Source organism: Pongo abelii, chromosome X (genome assembly GCF_028885655.2).
Source record: "Pongo abelii isolate AG06213 chromosome X, NHGRI_mPonAbe1-v2.0_pri, whole genome shotgun sequence".
NCBI classification, from domain to species: domain Eukaryota; kingdom Metazoa; phylum Chordata; class Mammalia; order Primates; family Hominidae; genus Pongo; species Pongo abelii.
The window spans coordinates 161,009,781-161,025,040 of NC_072008.2; the positions used below are offsets into that span (position 1 = coordinate 161,009,781).

Below are 15,260 nucleotides of genomic sequence, written 5' to 3' on the forward strand. Positions count from 1 at the left end.
GGCAGAATTGCTTGAACCCAGGAGGTGGAGGTTGCAGTGAGCCGAGATCGTGCCACTGCACTTCAGCCTAGGTAACAAGAGCGAAACTCCGTCTCAAAAAGTTGCTGGGCAGATGTCCTTGCAGTATTTTTTTCTGTGTAAGGCTGTGGTTTCTGCAGTTTTTGTTACCAAGCATTTGTGCACAAGAACCCTCCCTTTGCAGCCTTCCCCAGCTCTGTTTTTTGTTTTTTAACATAAGTGACTCCATTTTGATTCTGACAACTGTCATGGCAAGGAAGGTGGGAACACTTTTCTGCTGGGGTTGCCAAACTAGGACTTCTGTTATTGCCTCCCTACCCAGGAAGACAGCGTGTTGGAAAATGAAGCCAATACAGAGAGAAAAACAAAGCCAAGAGGTGGAGAGAGCCCAAGTCCCTTGGGCTTCGGGGTCCATTACAGGAACAATGCATTCTGCCATCCTCCCCCCCCCTTTTTTTTTTTTTTTTTTTTTTGCTTATGCCAGTTTGAGTTTGAATTCTGGCATTGTAAGTGAGGACGTCCTAACTCCTAAAGGGCAGGCCCAGGGGGTGATACCCTGGCAAAACAGGACCGTGGGATATATCAAGCTTACCTCCTCTCTGGGAAGTCAGGCAGGCTGTGCTCCATGCCATCAGCTTCCTAGCCTGTGTTGGGCTGTGACACTGGTGACCCCAGTGAGGGTGCAGCCCCATGAAGAGGTAGAGGCTGTCACTGTGGCTCACTACAGTGATCCTGGACCAGTTCAGGCCCTTGGTGAATGTTTAGTGAACAAATGAACTGAAGGAACAAATGGAGGAAGGCTGGGCAATCACAGCAGTTGCTGGAGAAGTGTCAGGGAGCCCAAGCCCCTCCCAGCCTGGCAGTATAGACACTCCGTGAGCTTCCGTTTCATTTAGGGGCAAGCTGGTAACCTTGTGGAATTGTACTTATCTGGCTTGTAGTCTTGCTGCACCGGGAAGTCTCCTATCCCCACTAGGGACCTTTACTTTTTTGTACAGTGGGGGCAATGGCCACACTTACTGGCTAGGGTTGTGGTGAGGTGTTACCTATGGTATAACTGAGGTATTGATGCAAGAAGGAAGTTGAGATTTGTGTCAACATATGGGACATGTGGGTACAGATGAGACAGCACTGGTCACATGTCGATCACTGGAGGGATGAGCACATCAGAGTTGATGACAGTCATCTGTTGGTATCCGATAGGTATTTGTTCCAGGGCACCCTATAGCTGCCAAAGTCCAGGGATGCTCAAGTCCCTGATATAAAATGGATACATTATAGTTATACATATTCCCGTAGATGTTTTTTTCTTTTGAGATGGAGTCTCGCTCTGTCACCCAGGCTGGAGTGCAGTGGTGCAATCTCAGCTCACTGTAAGCTCTGCCTCCCGGGTTCAAGCGATTCTCCTGCTTCAGCCTCCCGAGTAGCTGGGACTACAGGCGTGTGCCACCACGCTCAGCTAATTTTTTGTATTTTTAGTAGAGACGGGGTTTCACCATGTTAGCCAGGATGGTCTTGATCTTCTGACCTCTTGATCTCCTGACCTTGTGATCCGCCCACCTCAGCCTCTCAAAGTGCTGGGATTACAGGCGTGAGCCACTGTGCGCCCAGCTCTTTTTTCTTTTTTTTGAGACGGTGTGTCACTCTGTCGTCTAGGCTGGAGTGCAGTGGCGTGATCTCGGCTCACTGCAACCTCCACCTCCCAGGTTCAAGCGATTCTGCCTCAGCCTCCCAAGTAGCTGGGATCACAGGCATGCGCCAGCACGCCCGGCTAATTTTTGTGTTTTTAGTAGAGACAGGGTTTTACCATGTTGGCCAGGCTGGTCTGAAACTCCCGACTTCAGATTATCTGCCCACCTCGGTCTCCCAAAGTGCTGGGATTACAGGTGTGAGCCACCGTGCGCGGCCTGATTTTTTTTTTTTTTTTTTTTTTTGAGACAAAGTCTCGCTCTGTCACCCTGGCTGGAGTGCATTGGCACAATCATGGCTCACTGCAGCCTCAACCTCCTGGACTGCAGCAATCTGCCTGCTTCAACCTCCATAAGTGCTGGGATTACAGACATGAGCCACCAAGCCTTGTCCCATAGAATCTAAACCATCTTTATTTATCATGCTTAATACAATGTAAATGCTATGCAAATAACTATTATACTGTATTGTGTGTTTCTTTTCTTTTTTTTTTTTTTTTGATAGGATCTCACTCTGTTGCCCAGGCTGAAGTGCAGTGGTGTGATCTTGGCTCACTACATCCTTGACCTCCTGGGCTCAAGTAATCCTCCTGTCTCAGCCTCTCAAGTAGCTGGGACTATAGATGCGTGTCACCACGACTGGCTAATTTTATTTTTTTGTAGAGATGGGGTCTCGCTATTTTGCCTAGGCTGGTCTTGAATGCTTGGGCTCAAGTGATCTGCCCACCTTGGCCTCCCGAAGTGCTGGGTTATAAGGCATGAGCCACTGTGCCAGCCTACACTGTATTTTTTTTTTTTTTTTTTGAGACGAAGTTTTGCTTTTGTTGCCCAGGCTGGAGTGCAGTGGCACAATCTTGGCTCACTGCAACTTCTGCCTCCCGAGTTCAAGTGATTCTCCTGCCTCAGCCTCCTAAGTAGCTGGGATTATAGGCGCCTGCCACCACGCCCGGCTAATTTTTTTTTTGAGACGGGAGTCGCGCTCTGTCACCCAGGCTGGAGTGCAGTCGTGCGATCGCAGCTCACTGCAAGCTCTGCCTCCCAGGTTCACGCCATTCTCCTGCCTCAGCCTCCTGAGTAGCTGGGACTACAGGCGCCTGCCACCACGCCCGGCTAATTTTTTGTATTTCTTAGTAGAGACGGGGTTTCACCGTGTTAGCAAGGATGGTCTCGATCTCCTCACCTCGTGATCCACCTGCCTCGGCCTCCCAAAGTGCTGGGATTATACCACGCCCAGCCACTGTATTGTTTTTCACTTGTACTATTTTTTATTCGTGTATTTTTATTTTTTCCAAATATTTCCAATCTGTGGTTGGCTGAATCTGTGGACATTTTATTCTTGTATTTTTATTTTTTCCAAATATTTCCAATCTGTGTTTGGTTGAATCTGTGGACATGGAACCCCCATGGATATGAAGGGCCGATTGTATGCTAGTCTGTCTCCTGGAGATGTTTGAAATTTTCCATAGCAAGTCTAAAGAGTGAAGTGTGTATGATCCTGCAGTGGATCCATCATTACACATTTTTGTCCAAACCCATCGAACGTCCAACAGCAAAGTGAAGCCTCATGTGAGCACCGATGCTGGTTCACTGACAGCAACAGATGGGAAGCTGGGGGCTGGCAGGGGGCACACAGGAACTCTGACCTTTTCACTCAGTTTTGCTGTGAACCTAAAATGGCTCTAAGAAAGAAAGTTTACCAAAAAAAAAAAAAAAAAAGGAATACACGTAGAAAGTTCCTGGTGCAGAGGCAGGACTGGGTGTTTGCTGTGTGACCTTTTCAGTCCTGGCATCACCATCGTTTCCTCCCTGGTGAGCCGCTCCTCCAGGGCACCCCTGTGCCTCCAACCCCACATGTGCCTGCTCCAGAAGCACTTTTGTCTTCTGAGGCTCTGTCTGTGCTCTGCACTCTTCCTGGGATTGGCTCTTAAGTCCATCGCCCCTAATGTGGCCCCATGAAGGATACCACAGTGCCTCCCATCTAGGAACTGCCTTCTCTCCTTTCGCTGAACTCAGACTGCTTCTGGGCCTCTGGATTTGATATTCCAGCAAAATTGCTTCTAATTTGCTGGCTCTCGCTTAGCAAAGGGAGGTATTAACCGTAACCTGGGAGAGACGCAAAAAGCCCAAGTGACTCGACCCCTCACAACTCTGACTTCAAAGGCAGCCGAAGTCTGTGGGCGACGTGCTCTTGGATGATGATGGGGTGTGTTGGAGGGGGGGAGGCCTGGGCTGGTGTTAATCCCTGTCCCTGTCCATACAGGCCTGCACTGGGTCAGAGGGAGTTGTTGAGTTTCCTGTAGCCCCTGAATGTGGAATCTTCTCTGCCAGACAAAAAGTCCCACCGCTCTGTTCACTGCTTGAGTCACATCTCAGTCGCAGCGGGCCTGTTGGTGGCAGGAGCCCTGGAGACAAAAGGCTGTCTGCTAGGGCTGTGGGAGCAGGTTGGTTAAGACTCTGGAATCTGTCCTCCTGCACCCCAGAGGACATCGCCACCCCTGACTCCGCACTGACAACAGCGTCTGAAGGCATTTCTTCTGTGGGTCCATCACTTTATTAAGGGGTCATCTAGAAGGTGGGCCCCCTGACAAACCGCGGGACTGTGATCGGGCTCCAGCTACTTCACCACCCCGGGCCAGCCTGCTCCAGGGGTCCCTTCCTGCTGAGAGCAGGCAAGAGGCAGTCAGGCTCATGAAGCAGCCACCGGGTTTGGCTCACTGGAAGGAATCACATTGGAAACATGTTTAGCCCGCAGTGCAGAGTGACTCCAGAAGGGAGAGGTTCTGGAAGACGCCCCAACCTGCTGGGCTGCTCCCAGAGTTGCACAGTGAGGGGCAGGCACCCAGGGCCATTCCAGGACTCAGGATGGGGACAGAGATGGCGTGAGGAATGGAGGAGGACAGGGAGATGGGCTGACCGGGGGGAACAGTGTTACGAAAAGGAGGCGGGTACCCTGGGCTCCCATGACAAAGTGCGGCAGGGCTAGCCCCCGCAGCCCCCATAGCCCCCACCACCTTGAGACCACGTTCTGGTCACTGCCTCGGAGCCCCGATGTGTTGGGGCCAGGGAGCGCTCCTGCCCAGGCATGGGGTGTGGGCCTCAGCCTCTGTCCGCCCGGCAGCACGCGTGCCTCCCTTGGTCTGGCCTCCCTCGGCCTGGTCCTGGCGCTGGCCGTGCTAGCTGGCCGTGCTTCTCCGCGGGATGCAGCCTTCCATCTCCAGCGCCTCAGGCCAGCCTTCGTACTTGTTGGTGTGCTTACTGTTCTTCACGTGCTGCGGGGAGGGGAGCAGAAAGTCATGACCTTGGCCCTCAGGGACAGGGGACAGGAGTGGACCAGGACCCAGGCTGTCAGTCGTCAACTGTGCTGTGTTGGCCAAAGGCGCACTCTCAGGGCACTTGGTCCCTCCACCCATCCCAGGGAAACATGGCATCAGCTGCACTGGCCCACCCCTCATAGCTGCACTGGGGACGGTCCCCTGCTGGGGCGTGAGCAGCTGGGGAGCCTCGTTGCATGCAGGCAGAAGGGGCGACGGGCTGCCCTGGTGGGGGTGATGCCAGGCACCCACCATACCTGCTCGAAGGGGCTCTTGTTCTGCACACCTTTGGCCCCGACAAACACCCAGCTGTCCCGGAAGGCCAGCTCCTTGGCGTTCCTGCTGCCCAGCTCACTGAAGAGCTTTCTGGTCTCTTCATTCATCCTGCAGCATGGGAGGAAGAGGTGTCAGCTGTCGCTGCAGAAGGGCAAGGCTGAGGCTGGCCTCCCCAAGCACCTACTTGGTGGCAGGGTCGTCGTAGGATGCCACGAACACCAGGGTGCCTTCATGCAGTGGCCGAATAAACTTCAACAGGTCGTTGACATCTGGGGGGGCAGGTGCCACGGAACAGGGGTCATCAGGCACCACTGAGCACCCTCCCACCAGCTCATTCTCCAAACAAGGAAACAGAAGTAGGGATTGGGCCTGGGGACAGGCCCGCCAAGGGACAGACTGGTGTAGGAAGCTGAGGTATCCCCGTGACCTCCCACAGCCTCTAGACCAAGCTGGCGATGTCCCTGTCCTCTCTGAACCCAAGGAGGTGACTGAGAAGCCCCAAGTACAGACAAAGAGAGCAGTGTCTCAGGGGAGCTGCCCAGGTCATTTTGCTACAGTCAAAATGCAAGATGCTGTGCTGCAACTCACCTCCGGCCCACATGTCAAAGGCCCGGGCCTCGATGAGCTCGCCGCTGACCCCTGTATCAGGAGGGAGGGGCCCTGCTGGGTGAGCCAGGCCAGCCTCAGGGCACAGCAGGTGGGTAGCACCGGGGGGCAGCCCTTCTGGAAGCTTTCAAACAGTCCCCCAATATTCATCCATTTGTTCAGGCAGCTGCATCCCACCTCAAGCCGTGGTGCCTCTGTCTGGCATTTGAGGCCCTCCGGGGGCTCTCCATAAAGCACCCTCAACCTCCCAGAACCTTCCCTAGTTCTTTATTTCCATCATGCTTTTTTGTTCATTGGGTCACTCCTCTGTGGAGCCTTGGGCTTGCACAGACTCCTTCCCAGGCCTCCCTGGGAGAACTTGAATGGGAGGGGAAGGGAGGGCAAACACCCAGAGGCCTCCTGGGGAGGGAGCAGGGAAGGAGGGCGGCAGGCCACGCTCAGCCAGGGGCCTCACCGTTCACCAGGGCGATGTTCAGCCCGCGGCCCACGTTGTCCTTGACGCTGCTCATCAGCCTAGTTGGGTGGGGTGGGGGGGACGGGAAGATCCCATATGGGCACATCTGCTCCATTCTCCCTTGCAGACCCGGCCCTGGATCCCCCACTCCCTCCCTGATCCCCATTCACCCCAGGGAGCTCACATCTTGTCCTCGAGGCAGATCTTGGGCCCAATGACGTTGGCGGCCCCGCTGACCACACGGAAGGCCAGGTGCTCCTCAGGACACGGCTGGGGCAGGCCACACTTGTACTTCCTGGCCCGTGGCGCTGGGCAGGGATAGCAGGTGTTATCCATGGGCCTGGCCCTGAGGTCACCTGAGATCTGAAGGGGAGGTCAGGACCAGCACACATGGTAGAACAAGTGACCGCAGAGCAGGACACAAGTAGGGGGATGTGGCTCAGGCCAAGGCTGGGGACACTTCCATACTCCGTGTCCTACTGGTGAGGCCACAGGGACCCAAGACAGAAGGATTTTCTGTTACCGGTGGGAGAAAAGAAAGGATGCTGAGGGCTGGCCTGGGCCACTGCACAGCCAGGAACAAAGCAGGGGTGAAGTAAGTCAGGCTGGGGGTCTAGCTGCATGGATGAGGCCAACCAGAGCAAAGGCAGTGTGGCAGGGGATAGTGTGGCAGGGGGTGCAGGTGTCTCCCGATTTTGATGGGGGTTGGTTGGGAGGACTGGAGCAGGATGGCTTCTATTATGGGTTGAATTCTGTCCCCTTAAGGTATGTTGAAGTTCTAATCTCTTGTACTTCAGAATGTGATATTTGCAAATAGGGCCTTTGCAGTTCAGATGGGGTCATACTGGAGTAGGTTGGGTCCTTAATGCAACATGACTGATGTCCTTATAAGAACAGAAGTGACAAAGACACACAGAGGGAAGACAGCCATGGTACAGTGGAGGAAGAGACAGGAGTGACACAGCCAGAGGCCAAGGTATGCCTGGGGCCACTGGAACCTGGGGAGGTCAGGAAGGACCCTCCTGTAGAACTTTCAGGGTGAGTGCCACCCTGCTGACACCTTGATTTCAGACTTCTGGCTTTCAGAATAGGGAGAGAATCCACTTCTGTTGTTTAAGCCACCCAGTTGAAATGGCAGTTCCAGGAAATGGATACAGGTTTTGGCACCAGAAGTGTGGTGCTTAGGTAACAAATACCTAAAAATGTGGAAATGGCTTTGGAACTGGGTAGTCAGTAGAGGCTTGTCTTAGTCCATTTGCTGCTGCCGTAACAGAATACCACAGACTGGGTAACAGATTCATTTGGCTCATGGTTCTGGAGGCTGGGAAGTCCAAAAGCATGGCACTGGCATCTGGTGAGGGTCATCCCATGGCAGAAAGGTGGAAGGTGGAAGCAAACGTATGAGACACAGGAAAAAAGGGGGCTGAACTTCAAGGTAACTAACTCGCCCATAATAATGGCATTCATCCATTCATGAGGGCAGAGCCCTCATGACCTAACTACCTCAGAAAGGCCCTCCTCTCATTGTCAATATATTGACAAATTTCAACATGAGTTTTGTAGACATTTAAACCACATCAAGGCTATAGAAGTTTGAGGTACATGTTAGAAAAGGTCTGAATTGCCTTTAAGAGACTGTTGGTAGGAGTACGGATGTTAAAGGTAATTCTGGTGAGAGGAGGGGAGAGCAATAGAGACAGCCTCTGTGGTCTTAGAGAATACAAATATCATCATGAACAGAACGTTGCTAGAAACATGAATGTTAAAGGTGCTTTTGGGTTGGGTGTGGTGATTCACGCATGTGATCCCAGCACCTTGGGAGGCCAAGGCAGGAGCGTCACTTGAGGCCAGGTGATCAAGACCAGCCTGGGCAACATAGTGAGACCCCGTCTCTACAAAAAATACAAAATAAGCTGGGTGTGGTGGTGCATGCCTGTAATCCCAGCTACTCAGGAGGCTGAGGCAGGAGAATCACTTGAGCTACGATTGCGCCACTGCCCTCCAGCCTGGGTGAGAGAGCAAGACCCTGTCTCAATACATTCAAAAAATAAATAATAAAAAATAAAACATTAGCTGGGTGTGGTGGCATATGCCTGTAGTCGCAGCTACTTGGGAGACTGAGGTGAGAGGATCGCTTGAGCCCAGGAGTTTGAGGTTACAGTGCACTGGGATGATACCACTGAACTCCAGCCTGAGCAACAGAGTAAGACCTCTGTCTCTACAAAGAAAAAAAAAGGTGCTTTTGGTTATAAAGGAACTTGGCCCAGATGTGGTGGCTCACGCCTATAATCCCAGCACTTTGGGGGGCCAAGGCGGGAGGATCACTTGAGGTCAGGAATTTGAGACCAGCCTGACCAACACGGTGAAACCCCATCTCTACTAAATATGAAAATTAGTTGGGTGTGGTGGCGGGTGCCTGTAATCTCAGCTAATCAGGAGGCTGAGGTGGGAGAATCGCTTGAACCCGGGAGGCGGAGGTTGCAGTGAACCAAGATCGCTCCACTGCACTCCAGCCTGGGTGACAGAGCAAGACTCCGTCTCAAAAAAAAAAAAAAAAAAGAACTTGGTTGAATTATGTTCTAGTGTTTTGTCGAAAGGAGAATGTGTAAGTGCTGGGTGCTGAACTTGGATATTCAGCTGAGGAGATTTCCAAGCAGTGTTGAGAGCGTAGCCTGACTTCTCCTTGCTGCTTATAGTAAAATGTGAGAGACATAAGGAAGAAACTGTTGAGCACAAAGGAGCCAGAAAGCGAAGATGTGGAAAATTCTCGGCCTAATCATATTACAAAAACTGCAAAAGTGTCCCCTGGACAGAACAGCAAGGCTGTTCAAGCGTTTGCCCCAGAGCTGAGGTATGTGACTTGTGGGTCCACTCAACCCTTTCAGCAGAAATCTACAATGAAGATGGGGTTACCTAGGAAGCGTCTGTGGGAAAACTCTCTGATTTTATAGCTTGGGCCTCTATAACTTGCACAAGACACCAACAAGGCTCTTGAGAATCTGACACCAGCAGAAACACTGCCGGCCTGGAGTGAAGGGGGCAGAGATGAGATGAAGGGAAGGAAGGGTGGCCCCGAGGGTGGGGCTGTCTCCTGTTTCAGAGCATGGGGTCATTCCAGCAGGCCCAGAAGAAAGAATCTCAGGCCACAGAGGATTCCCCTCAGGCCTTGAAACCAAATGAATTTTGCCCTGCTGGGCTTTGGACTTGCTTGGGACGGGTGACCTCTTTCTTCCTTCCAAGTTGCCCTTTTGCAGTGGGAGTATCTATCCTAGGCCTGCCCCACCGTCATATTCTGGCAGGAAGTAACTAACTTGTTTTCTAGGTTTACAGTGGCAAGCAGCCCCCGTGGACCACGACAGCTGGTTTGGGGAGGAATAACTGGAAAACTGAAGCCCTACAGGACTGGGGGCAGGCAGGGACGTCACAAAGGGGAGGAGCAGGGAGGTGACAGGGGCCTTACCTGCAGTCACTGAGCTCTCTGGACCTGTGGATACAGAGTGGTTTCTGTTAGTGTGGAGCCTCCCAGGGCCTGTGGCAGGGCAGCCTGGCCCTCCTTACACCGCGAAGTGTAGACACAGGCAGTCAGGCTCAGGGGCCGGGGGCTAAGCCAGGCCGACCTTGGCATGCTTACTGCTCAAGTGTAAGTCATGTTCAGATGAAAAACTCCCTACTCCAGGAACAGGGGGAAATGGAATTAGAAAAACTACTTAGCTGACCTGGCCGGGCATAGTGGCTCATGCCTGTAGCACTTTGGGAGGCTGAGGCGGGTAGAATGCTTGAGCCCAGGAGTTTGAGACCAGCCTGGGCAACATGGTGAAACCCCATCTCTACTAAAAATACCAAAAAAAAAAAAATACTAATAATTAGCTGGGTTTGGTGGTGCGCACCTGTAGTCTCAGCTACTCGGGAGGCTGAGGCACTAGAATCGCTTGAACCCAGGAGGTAGAGGTTGCAGTGAACCGAGATCACACCACTGCACTCCAGCCTGGGAGACAAAGTGAGACACTGTCTCAAACAAACAAACAAAAAAGTACTTAGGTGACCTATTACCAGTCAACAAGGTGTAGAGTCCCCTCTCCATCTCAGAGCCTGCAGGGAGCAACCGGGGCATCGCTCCCCATGTTCAGTGGAAGCTCCCTGCCCCTTACTCTGGCTCTACTGACTCCAGTTGGGCATAGAATTCTAGTGATCAGGTATTGGCTTTCCTAGATGAAACAACCGGGTGTTGGGGGAGGCTGTGCCTGATGCCAGGAGACAGACTGGGGACAGCCAAAGGTAGCCTGCCAGGGAGGAGATAGAAAACCCAAGTCAACCCCAAACCCAGAGCCTCAACCACAGGCCCAGGTGGCCACCTTGGTGGCCTCCAGAGAAGGATAAGGTGGGGTCCCACACTCACTGGTGAAGAGTTGCTGGATGCGAGGAAAGCCACTGCCAGGCCCACCCAGGAGGATGCTGACCACGATCCATGTGAGACCCACACTGACGACTAGGGCCACAATGCGGAGAGGGCCTGGAGGCAGGATAGACACAGGGTGGGGTCACCTCAGATACCAGCGAACCTCAGAATGACCCCATAGCCTTGCATGACTGGATCTCCCCTGCCACTTGGGAAGAAGTGGCTGGAGGACAAGGAGGTGGAGACCTGTTGCCTTCCACCAGGCCTGAGAGGGAGACTTGAGCTCCCTGGCAGGTGGAAGAAGGAAATTGAGTTCAAATCCCAAGGCTGCTGGGTTTGGTTCTCCCTGGCGGGTCTGGGAGGGGGCCTTCCAGAACTCTCTGCTCGAGAAGGGCTCCAGCCCTCTTTCCAAGAACCCCCTCAACTTCCTGCCTCTGAAACCACCAATGTATTTGGGCATCCACCTGCCCCTCCTTTCCTCCTTTTCTGAGGGAGAAGGGTCCCTACTCCCTTTTAAGATCAGTCCCGGCTGGGCGCAGTGTCTCACGCCTGTAATCCCAGAACTTTAGGAGGCCGAGGCGGGTAGATCATGAGGTCAGGTGTTCGAGACCAGCCTGACAAAGATGGTGAAACCCGGCCTCTACAGAAAATACAAAAATTAGCCAGGCATGGTGGCACGCGCCTGTAATCCCAGCTACTCAGGAGGCTGAGGCAGGAGAATCAGTTGAACCTGGGTGGCGGAGGTTGCAGTTAGTCGAGACCATGCCACTGTACTCCAGCCTGGCGACAGAGTGAGACTCTGTCTCAAAACCAAAACCAAACCAAACCAAAACAAAAACAACAACAGTCCCGTCATCTGCTGGGACCTGGATTGCAAGCTCCCCAGCCTTCTCTGATTTCTTGAAATAGTGATCACTCTCTCTAGCTCACCCTTTCTCCTGTATTTTCAACATCTCCAATGTTAAGGAAGCAAAGAAAACACTCTTCTTCAAAACCACATCCCCATCCTCTTTCCCCTAACCTTTCTTTTCCCTGTCAACCCCCTCAAAAGTCATCTATACTCATTCCATCATCTCACCTCCTACTGCCTCCCACTCTACTCCAGTCTGGCTTGGCTTCCACCACCTCACCAAATCAGCTTGTTGCCAAGGCTGCTGATGACCTTTGTGGTGTCACCATCCCTGGTGACCTGTCAGTCCTGATCTTCCTTAACCTCTCAGTGGGCTGCCCATGTCCTCCTGACAGAAGCACTCACTTCTCTGCTGGCTTTCCGGACAGCACACTCTCCTGACCCAAACTCTCTGGACACTCCTTATTCTCCTTAGTTAGATCGTCTCCTCTACCCTCCCCTTAAAAGCTGGACTTTCCCAGGCTTCCATCTCAGGCTGCCTTCTGGTCCCTACCTGTAGTGTCTTTTTATTTTTTTATTTTTGAGACGGACTCTTGCTCTTGCCCCCCAGGCTGGAGTGCAATGGCGTGATCTCAGCTCACTGCAACATCCACCTCCTGGGTTCAAGCGATTCTCCTGCCTCAGCCTCCCGAGTAGCTGGGATTACAGGCGCGCACCACTGTGCCTGGCTAATTTTTTTTTTTGAGACAGAGTCTTGCTCTGTCGCTCAGACTGGAGTGCAGTGGCGCGATCTCAGCTCACTGCAAGCTCCACCTCCCGGGTACACGCCATTCTCCTGCCTCAGCCTCCCTAGTAGCTGGGACTACAGGCGCCCGCCACCACGCCCGGCTAATTTTTTTGTATTTTTAGTAGAGACGGGGTTTCACCATGTTAGCCAGGATGGTCTTGATCTCCTGACCTCGTGATCCGCCTGCCTCGGCCTCCCAAAGTGCTGGGATTACAGGTGTGAGCCACCGCAGCCGGCCATGCCTGGCTAATTTTTGTCTTTTTAGTAGAGACGGGGTTTCACCATCTTGGCCAGACTGGTCTCGAACTCTTGACCTCAGGTGATCCACCCGCCTTGGCCTCCCAAAGTGTTGAGATTACAGACGTGAGCCACTGCGCCCAGCTGTCTTTATTTTTTTGAGACGGAGTCTCGCTCTGTCGCCCAGGCTGGAGTTATGTGGTGGCGTGATCTCGGCTCACTGCAACCTCAGCCTCCCGGGTAGCTGGGATTACAGGCGCCCGCCACCATGCCCAGCTAATTTTTTTGTATTTTTTTAGTAGAGATGGGGATTCACCATGTTGGCCAGGCTGGTCTCGAACTCCTGACTTCAAGTGATCCTCCCACCTCGGCCTCCCAAAGTGCTAGGATTACAGGCGTGAGCCACTGCGCCCGGCCTGTAGTGTCTTTTTAGATGATGTCATCTACTCCCAGCTCTTTAATTAACCACCATGTGTCAGTGACTTCCTATTTTCTAGTTCCAGCCGTGGCCTCTCTTGAAACCACTCCCTGCCAGCTGGTTCCTCACTGGCCAGTTCCAGTTGGATATGTCCACAAAGTTACCACCTTAGCAAGTCTGAAGTCCAATTCCTGAATTCTTTCTACTCTCCACCCCGCCCCAACCTATCCCTCCCCAAGGATCTTCATCTTAGTTGTCCAGGTGACAGTAGGGCTGTCATCGGGTTCATGTCGAAGCCCACAGCGACTTTTGTCACTTCCCCTCTAAGACCACGCCTCTCCACCTGGACTGCCCACCTCCTCACTCTCACCACTCATTTTCCAAAAAGCAGCTTGTCTGCTACCTGCGTTGGGAGATACTGACTATACTAATCCTCATGTCATAGCTCTGGGAGCTGACGTCCTCAGAGGTGAAAGCATTTGGTTAAGGTCAAGGAATGAGTGTTTGTGCAGAGTCCTTCATTTCCAAAACCAAACCCAGTGGTTCACCCGGGCCTCTCCAGACACAGATGTCGCGACGCTGGGCCTCCAGCCAGGTGCCCTTTTCAAGTCCCTCCCGTTCGCTGTGGAAGCCACCCACCTGCCAACCTCATGTCCACTTCTCCTGCTGGGTTGGGACCGCCGGCAAGTGCACTGTTTGGGGGGAAAGCGGAAGAACAGGTTTGGGTGGGGGTCAGGGGCAAGCCTGTGCGGGACCCCTGCTGGGGGCGGGCGCGATCGGTGCTACGACCTGTTTGTCCAGCCGCCCGGCCAGGCAGGGCTCCTCGGAAACGCGCGGGGAAACCCTGCCTGGCCAGGAGGGGCCTCAGGAACCCGTTGGCTCACGATCTTGCCCACAGGAGCCTCCGGGGCTGGGACGAAGATGTGGTTCTCCTGGGCTCGGGCCGTTCCTCCGGGCCTGGCGGCTGGCGACGCGGGCCGGGCCGGAGATTTCTCTGGCCGTGGGGAGACGTGGGCTCGGTCAGGGAGGTTCCCTGTCAGGCCCGCCGACCCGCTCCGCCCGGGGAGAGGACGCAAGGTCGCGGCGCAGGGTGGCCAGGTAGGCCCGGCAATGGCGGCTAAAGGCGGGGCCACAGCCCGTTGGCCCCGCCCCCTACAGCAGCTGCGCCGTCTGGCTCCACGCAGGCCCCGCCTCCAGACCCGCCTGTACCGCTCGCGCTGGCCGCCGGATGGGACGGGCCTGAACCTGTCCCGCCCCTGGATTCCTCGTCGGCCCCCCCTCCGCAGTGCGTTCGGGCTGAACCCGCCGGCCGCCGAGTGGGAGGGGTCCACGTCGGTCCCGCCCCGGAAGTCTCCCCTAGGCCCTTTCTCGGGTGGGAGAGCCCTGCCTACCTAGGCTTGGAGGGCTGGGGCTGCGCTTGCGCCCTGAGGTCAGATTTCTGAGTCGTGGGAACACGCAGATGGATCTGGGGCAGAATTAGAACCTGTTCCAAAGTTGATCCATGCGGTTTGTAAAGGCAAGGGAGGTACAGAGGCGCAGATAGGGAAGACCGCAGGATCCAGCGTGAGCCTCTGGCTGCCTTTCCTTAGGGTCTGTTTTCTGTCCAGAAGCGCGTTCCTGCTGTCTCTCGTTATCACTTTTATAACGGGACGGGGCGTCTCAAACTATTTCGACATCCTCGAAAACTCTTGCCTGCTCCGCCTGCCTGATCTCTAACACCCTCCTCCTCAGAGCTGCTCAAGCTGTGTTGTTTACGCCACACCCCACCCTAAAAGCAGAGGAGAATAAAACTTTCGGGGGCAGTGGAGGGGGGAGTTTAGCGCTATAACCCGAGGCTTTCACAGCAAACCAGAATTTATTTTGAGGCCTCTCAGGTTCAGCTTTCAAGTCACGTGACTTTCGCTCCTCCACAACTCTTATTTTCACTTGAAAACAAGTGTGGCGTCGTGAATTCCCTAACAAAAGGAAAAAAGAAGGCCCTAGAAAGAGCGGTGCTTGGCTTTCCCAGCGGCTCCAAGCGGTGCCCGGCACCCAGTTGGCTGTGTGGACCTGGGGTGGTCTCCGGCCGCAGGCAGACACGGCCCTTCGGCCTTTCTCCAGTCACCCCAATTCTTCCTGACTGCCTGGCTCTCTCCCCTCCGCGCCTGCCCGCACGCTGCCCCCACCCCTGCCCGGGCTCCCTCTGCCCATGAGAACACGGGTCAAGCTCCCGTCCCTTC

The 15,260-nt window shown here is 54.0% G+C and overlaps 1 protein-coding gene across 1 annotated transcript; it reads right to left on the reverse strand.

The window, feature by feature from the left end:
* Positions 1-4,240: 4,240 nt before the first annotated feature.
* Positions 4,241-14,133, reverse strand: FAM3A (FAM3 metabolism regulating signaling molecule A; the record flags this gene model as incomplete). Its single annotated transcript, NM_001133327.1, is given in 10 exon segments — positions 4,241-4,975; positions 5,275-5,401; positions 5,478-5,562; positions 5,882-5,932; positions 6,354-6,412; positions 6,538-6,661; positions 9,814-9,837; positions 10,750-10,863; positions 13,681-13,733; positions 13,831-14,133. Coding segments are annotated over 9 exon segments (693 nt in total). The 3' UTR covers positions 4,241-4,879.
* Positions 14,134-15,260: the final 1,127 nt, after the last annotated feature.